General features: G+C 35.5%; 1 protein-coding gene across 1 annotated transcript in view; it reads right to left on the bottom strand.

Moving 5' to 3' along the window:
- Positions 1-1,647: 1,647 nt before the first annotated feature.
- The window catches only part of LOC106476782 (transmembrane protease serine 6-like), an 8,276-nt gene continuing 3,017 nt past the window's right edge, over positions 1,648-6,906 (bottom strand). The window contains exons 3-5 of the mRNA XM_013937408.2: positions 5,246-5,477; positions 2,320-2,433; positions 1,648-1,896 (exon numbers count right to left, since the gene is read on the bottom strand). Of these exons, the coding sequence (XP_013792862.1) occupies positions 1,679-1,896; positions 2,320-2,433; positions 5,246-5,477 (564 nt within the window). The 3' untranslated portion in view covers positions 1,648-1,678. The remainder of the gene's footprint in view (positions 1,897-2,319; positions 2,434-5,245; positions 5,478-6,906) is intronic.

The raw sequence follows: 6,906 nt of genomic DNA, 5'->3' as shown, positions 1-6,906 counted from the left end.
AGTATATACAGTGCTTGAGGTTGGGGGTGGTGCCATGGGCTTTGGAAGCTGGATTTTAAACAGGTATTTTGGTCTGTACAGTATATACAGTGCTTGAGGTGGGGGTGGTGACATGGGTTTTGGAAGCTCGATTGTAAACAGGTATTTTGGTCTGTACAGTATATACAGTGCTTGAGGTTGGGGGTGGTGCCATGGGCTTTGGAAGCTGGATTTTAAACAGGTATTTTGGTCTGTACAGTATATACAGTGCTTGAGGTGGGGTGGTTGCCATGGGCTTTGGAAGCTCGATTGTAAACAGGTATTTTGGTCTGTACAAAAGCCCATGGCACCCCTCCCCACCTCAAGCACTGTATATACGGAAGCTCGATTGTAAACACCACCCCACCTCAAGCACTGTATATACTGTACAGACCAAAATACCTAAAATACCTGTTTACAATCGAGCTTCCAAAGGCCATGGCACCCCTCCCCACCACAAGCACTGTATATACTGTACAGACCAAAATACCTGTTTACAATCCAGCTTCCAAAGCCCATGGCACCCCTCCCCACCACAAGCACTGTATATACTGTACAGACCAAAATACGTGTTTCCAATCGAGCTTCGAAAGGCCATGGCGATCTGTACAGTATATACAGTGCTTGAGGTGGGGGAGGGGTGCCATGGGCTTTGGAAGCTGGATTGTAAACAGGTATTTTGGTCTGTACAGTATATACAGTGCTTGAGGTGGGGAGGGGTGCCATGGGCTTTGGAAGCTGGATTGTAAACAGGTATTTTGGTCTGTACAGTATATACAGTGCTTGAGGTGGGGTGCCATTCCACTTCTTCTCAGTAGGACCTGAAACCTTCCCTTTACATTATCTAACTCAATTGACCAAATAAGTTTCTAGTTTTTACATTTTACTTACTTTTATAATAATGAACGAAGAATGCACATGAAAAACATGAAATATGTTTCAAACATTTCACAAACCACCCCTCTTCCTGTTTTTTCCTACTGGGTAAGAATGTTTCAATTAACCAACAGAGGATAGCAATGTTAAATAAACAGTTAAAAGTAGGAGATTTTGACAACAAACATAGAGAATATGTTCCAATAGCAGCATTTCGTCATGATTTACAACTACAACTGTAGTTGATATATATGTAACATAACATCAATTAACATAACGTTAAATAAGTGTATCCTGCAACCACAATAGTGTTGAATCTGAACGAAAGTTCGTTCAATGTGAAAACATACTTTTATTGGTCACATACCAGTTACCGCTCGTACAGCTTTCGACGGTTGGGAGAACTTGTGAACGTGGCTCTTGTTGGGTGAAATTAGAACAAATATATCAATAGCTGAGAACGGTATCAACAGGCAAAAATCATACATAGCTATACATTCAACGTCACGCGTTTACTCCAGATGTTTAACGTCCACTAGTCTTATGGACTCTACATAATACACGTTAATGTGTCGACACCTCTATTTCGCGAGGAAATACCGTATATAATTATACGGAATGGATGCCAGTAAATTTAAGAAGAAGGACGAGTCTTACACACCTCATCTTATATAAAAAGTACAAGATTAAATCTTCTCTCTCACACACAACCTAGACTATTTTTTAAATGATCTAATTAAGCTTTGATTTTTCACAATAAACAAACATATATAACTTTTAATTCTTACGTTCTGAAACAATGTGCTGCTGTGACCATCCATTGTCTGTTGATCAAAGAACCCCCACATTGGTGACTGTACGGCTCCAATTCACGTACTCGTAGCGACACCTGCCAAGGCCAACTTCCAGGGATCGCATCCCTTCCACCCACAATTCTCTTATTTCCCAGTACTGGAGGAATCTGTGGATTACCACAAGACAAGTTGAGATCCACTGGAACCTCTGGAAATATCACAGTTATTTGAATTAGATTCTTTCTGTATCACGGAAGATATTTCAGCCAATCCAACATTAACATTTCTAAGAAAGTAAATTCTCATCAGTCTCATAGATCGTCCACCCAACCAACTACAACATTTAAATAACACTACGCACTAAATCAACAATAAACCAACATCTTGGTAACAAAACGTGTGTGACAATATTATAGAAAAATATTACTACATATCACTCTGCTGTTGTTTTTTCTGAATGAAATACGTTCTGTTTACTAGGATGTAACGGGAGTTCAACATGTGATTGGTATTTTATAAAAACGTGGTTTGATATCCTAATGAAATAGAAAAGTATGGCCTAACTACTAAAGATATGTAACATTAAAGTTATCTAAGTTCTAAAATGAGTGAATATTTATAACAAGCTTACCACACCGCTCTTCATCGGTACCATCTCCACAGTCATCAACACCATTACATACAAGGTCTATTGTGACACATTTGGTCTGATGCCGACACTGCAATTCTCCGTGCTTGCAGTGAGCTAGAAATGACAGAAAGTAACATATATATTTCCATACAACATAAAAATAAAATCATCCACGAAAACCTAAAAAACATTGTAGAAAGATCGAGAAAAGGTTTTAAATTTCAATAAGCAATATTTTAAATGTATTTATTAATTCTTGTCTAAAGTGTTCAGTGGCCCCCCGATGAGTGAACGGTAAGTTTACGGACTTACAACGCAAAAAATCCGGGTTCGATTCCCCGCGATGAACAGAATGCAGGTGGCAGCTTTGCTCTAAGACAACAACACCAACAATTTTACAGATCTAAATACATTAGTTTCGAATTACGAAATGATTTTATTTCCACTGTCTGTGATATTTTTAAAAATAAGTAGAACGTAAAACAGTGATGAAGTAGTTAGAATTACCAAACGTGGATCGATATATTGCTGAACAAGCTGTGCAATTTCAACTGTGGATGTAACTATGACAACCAACATCACTACTTGATCAAGAGTACAGCATAGACGGCGGATGGTGTTAACTGATTACCCTCCATTTCTGGTTATAAATTCTAAATTATAATAGCTATGCCTGAACCTTAAGAACCTCTAACCTGACCATTCAACTAAACACCAAAAGAATGTTTACAAAAAAAAACTTTAACGGCAAAAATAGACTGATAGGTGGTCGGAGATTAATTTATCAAAATTATTGATGATGTTTAGAAAAGTTGATTTCTTCGTTACAACAGTTAAAAACTTTAGGATATTTACTACAGCAAGCAAGGACTAATAAACAAACAACTGCATGTCATGTTAGAATAGCTTTATTTTCATAAATAAATATATAGAATGTTCCAAGTTATTTAACAAAATAAAATCAATATGTTTACAGGAAAGTTCCGTTTAAGTTAAAACCCGTTATCTGAATTATTACTTGACAAGCTTTTGTATATATATATGTGTGTGTGTGTGTGAGCTTAAAATTGGCAAGTTGTTGAACCGATTGCCACTAGACTTGGTAAATACTTTTACGTACCCCCCGAGAGAGTAGGGGGATCGATGTACGGACCGCATTCTGTTCCATACAAGAAAATATTATAACTGGTGAAAACATTTCATTCGTATCTGAGGGGTTTTGTTTTCACTAAATCAACAAAATGCATCGACATTAAATACGTCATTGCTTTCAAGGAAACAAAACGAGAGGAAAAGAGAAAATCGCATGTTGATAACCTTGAAAAATCTTTGTCCGAGCGAAGAGAGCATTACTGCAAAAATAGAGATAAGTTTAGAAACAGTAATGCTGAATATGCGAAACAAGCCTTAGCCATTAGCCAAAGAAAAGGCTGTCACCCTGAAAAAAAAATATATAGCAAAAGGCAGGAAATGTCGAGAGATAGCTTTAAGAAAAGCTACGAAAAGGATAAGCCTAGAGCCAGTCACCCTCGAGACTTAGTACCAAAAAAAAAGCCACGAGAAAAGTGTTAAAAAAGTTTAAATATAGATTCGGAAGTCGGAATGGGAGCACCAAAAAGTAAGGAAACAAGGTAAGAATGGGCGGAATAATATTACAACATTTGATGCTTTTTGAAATGGTACAACCTCAAAGTGGGTGTGGCCATCATTCTGCCCATTCCTACTTCGACTGCTTAGGCTATACACATATAAAAATGCACAAGAAAGCACGCATATTAGACTCACAGGAAAAAAAAATCCGCTCAAAATGGCCCGTTTTTTTAATTATTATTATTCTTTTGTCAGCCTACAACAAAAACGGCTTTATATATTGCACCCATAAGCTAAAACACATCATAATTTGAGTATAAACGATATTATCATTACCTCTTGAAGTTAGTTTTCTTACAAATACCTGGTGTTCCTTTAAAAAGCTTAGGTGCAGGCTGAAACAGAAATTACTAGCCAATAACAGATGAACATTAGATGGCTGTAACATGTAGATACTCAATGCTTTGTACACTATACAATCAATGTCTTTAGGGAACCAACTTCTATATTATGTATGAAGTGAAGGAGTAAAAAAAATCAATACACATAATATTAAATTTTATTATACACATTCGTAGATTAATTACTTTTAAAGACACAAAGATTTATTTAAAGTGATGTTTTAGATGTATATGTTTTATTTGAAAAGGTTGCTTTTCTACCGGCAAAATTTTAAACGCGCTTGATGGGGGTTGTGACTTAGTCTAGACATATATTTGTCTATTGCTATGCATTATATATAGATAATTCAGCTACACAAAAAATATAAATGCTCTCTGTATTCTCCAACAAATCTGCATGACAATCTCCAGTTGCAGTTTAACATTGCGAAGTAATGCGATCAAATAGTCAATAGCTACAGTAAATCATCATGAACCGTATCAGCTAGCTACTAGCTATGTTTATTATCATTACAATGTATAAAGTTAGCTAACATATCAAGTAATCCTTTGCCTATAGTTGAGCACAAAAAGGCCAGCAGACAAGATAAATAAAAAAATGAGAATTTATAAACTTACAAATAGGGATGTAAGAAAGTAAGCAAACAAGACTGGAGATACTGTAGACATTATTTACTCAAAAGACAAATCCTTATTTTGACTCCACGAAATGTAATTCTAGGTAACAGCATGGAACGAAAATAAGAGTTTATAGTTTGAGTAAATAATGTCTACAGTATCTCCAGCCTTGTTTTCTTACTTTTTTACGATCCCTATTTACAGGTTTTTAAATTCCCATTTTTTCTATTTATTTTGTGATATTTTGTTCTAGCACACATATGCCTTAGTTAAGATCTAGCATTTTGTGTGGAACTATTAAGGATAAATTCACTTGCCTATAGAAGGTGAATGTTCCAAATATATCCTAAAGCCAGTATTACGAGGTTTGTCGGTGGTGAAAAAAGTCAGGTACAGACTGTTTCCTCTTGATAGGATTTGACGTGGAGCTTTGTATCCGCAAAAATGACCAATCAAATCTCCCCTTTCATTTTCACCTTCGTATATGTCTAGAGCTGCCTCTTCGCAATAATATGCAAGGTCAAAGTCCAGGATTCGAAGCTTGATTATCTGAATAATAGAATACCTGAAAGTTCAGATGTCATAACAAATTTAGAAAATTATTTACAGTTAAACACAACAAATTAGTTCCGTACCTTGTTGTAAGTGAGTATAAAAAACGACCAGGTTTTGGTCAGTCTCTAAAGGATTAGAGATTTATAGCATTCAAAGTGATTGGGTACAGCGGTCACCTTTCTAAGTTTAGTCACTATAGAGATTACAGCATCGTCTATGGTTGGGAAATGCTATAATCAGATATTCGAGATCAAGGTGCAATGACCTAAACAAAGAAAGTGATTCGGCGTGGGTATGGGAAAAAGATGTAAAAACGTGAGTTCGACCAAAGGAAAAAAAAACACAAGTAAGAACCACTGTGTGAGTGAATTTCTGATAGGAACATAGGCAGAGTATATATAACATATAGAAGAAATCAAAATCGTAATATTCATTTTAATTATTTCGTCATTCCTTGCACGTAAATTATAAAGTCTGTGGAAAGTCCGATCGTGACTATGAAGGATTTACTACAAATGATAAAATTAGTTCAAACGACCAAACTTTGGAGTAAATGTTTCGTTGTGAGCAAATATTAAATCATAATACGATTCGTTAGTGGCATCAGGTAATTCAACACGTATTTACATTAAAAAATCACAACTATTTAATACATTAATTCTATAATAAATTATCTACAAACGCCATCTGGATACAAATATGTGAACCTTTTTAAAATTATCTCGTTACCTCACAGGATACTTTAAGTTTCTGCAACTCAACTGACGACATAACGTACTAACGACATCGTCGCACATCTTGTTAACTGTTGGACCTCGGTTAGCCTATACAATTCTCTGTACATAAAACGTGTTCCTTTTCAGTAAGAATTTATTGTTAATTGTATGGACATATATTGACTACTATCTAGACAAATATTACACCAGTTGCTAGGATACATGCATCAACAGTTATCCGGATATTTACTTTATTTACTACTCTAGTTAACAAACATACTTGTCAAATATATGGGCACAAAACGCTTCAGTTGATCTCGTCGTCCGTTAAAACACTTACTTATCACCAGATTACTTGGGATTATAATCTTATCAAACATATATACAAAGAACACCCAGTTGATCTTGTCGTCCATTAAAACACTTACTTCTTACCAAATTACTTTGGATTATGATTATGTCAAACATGTATAGACAAAGAACACCCAGTTGATCTTGTCGTCCATTAAAACACTTACTTCTTACCAAATTACTTTGGATTATGATTATGTCAAACATGTATAGACAAAGAACACCCAGTTGATCTTGTCGTCCATTAAAACACTTACTTCTTACCAAATTACTTTGGATTATGATTATGTCAAACATGTATAGACAAAGTACACCCAGTTGATCTTGTCGTCCATTAAAACACTTACTTCTTACCA

The sequence above is a fragment of the Limulus polyphemus genome, unplaced genomic scaffold (assembly GCF_000517525.1).
Source record: "Limulus polyphemus unplaced genomic scaffold, Limulus_polyphemus-2.1.2 Scaffold11561, whole genome shotgun sequence".
In the NCBI taxonomy this organism is placed as follows: Eukaryota; Metazoa; Arthropoda; class Merostomata; order Xiphosura; family Limulidae; genus Limulus; species Limulus polyphemus.
Note: the sequence above shows the minus strand (reverse complement) of the source record. Positions and strands in the feature narration are given on the sequence as shown.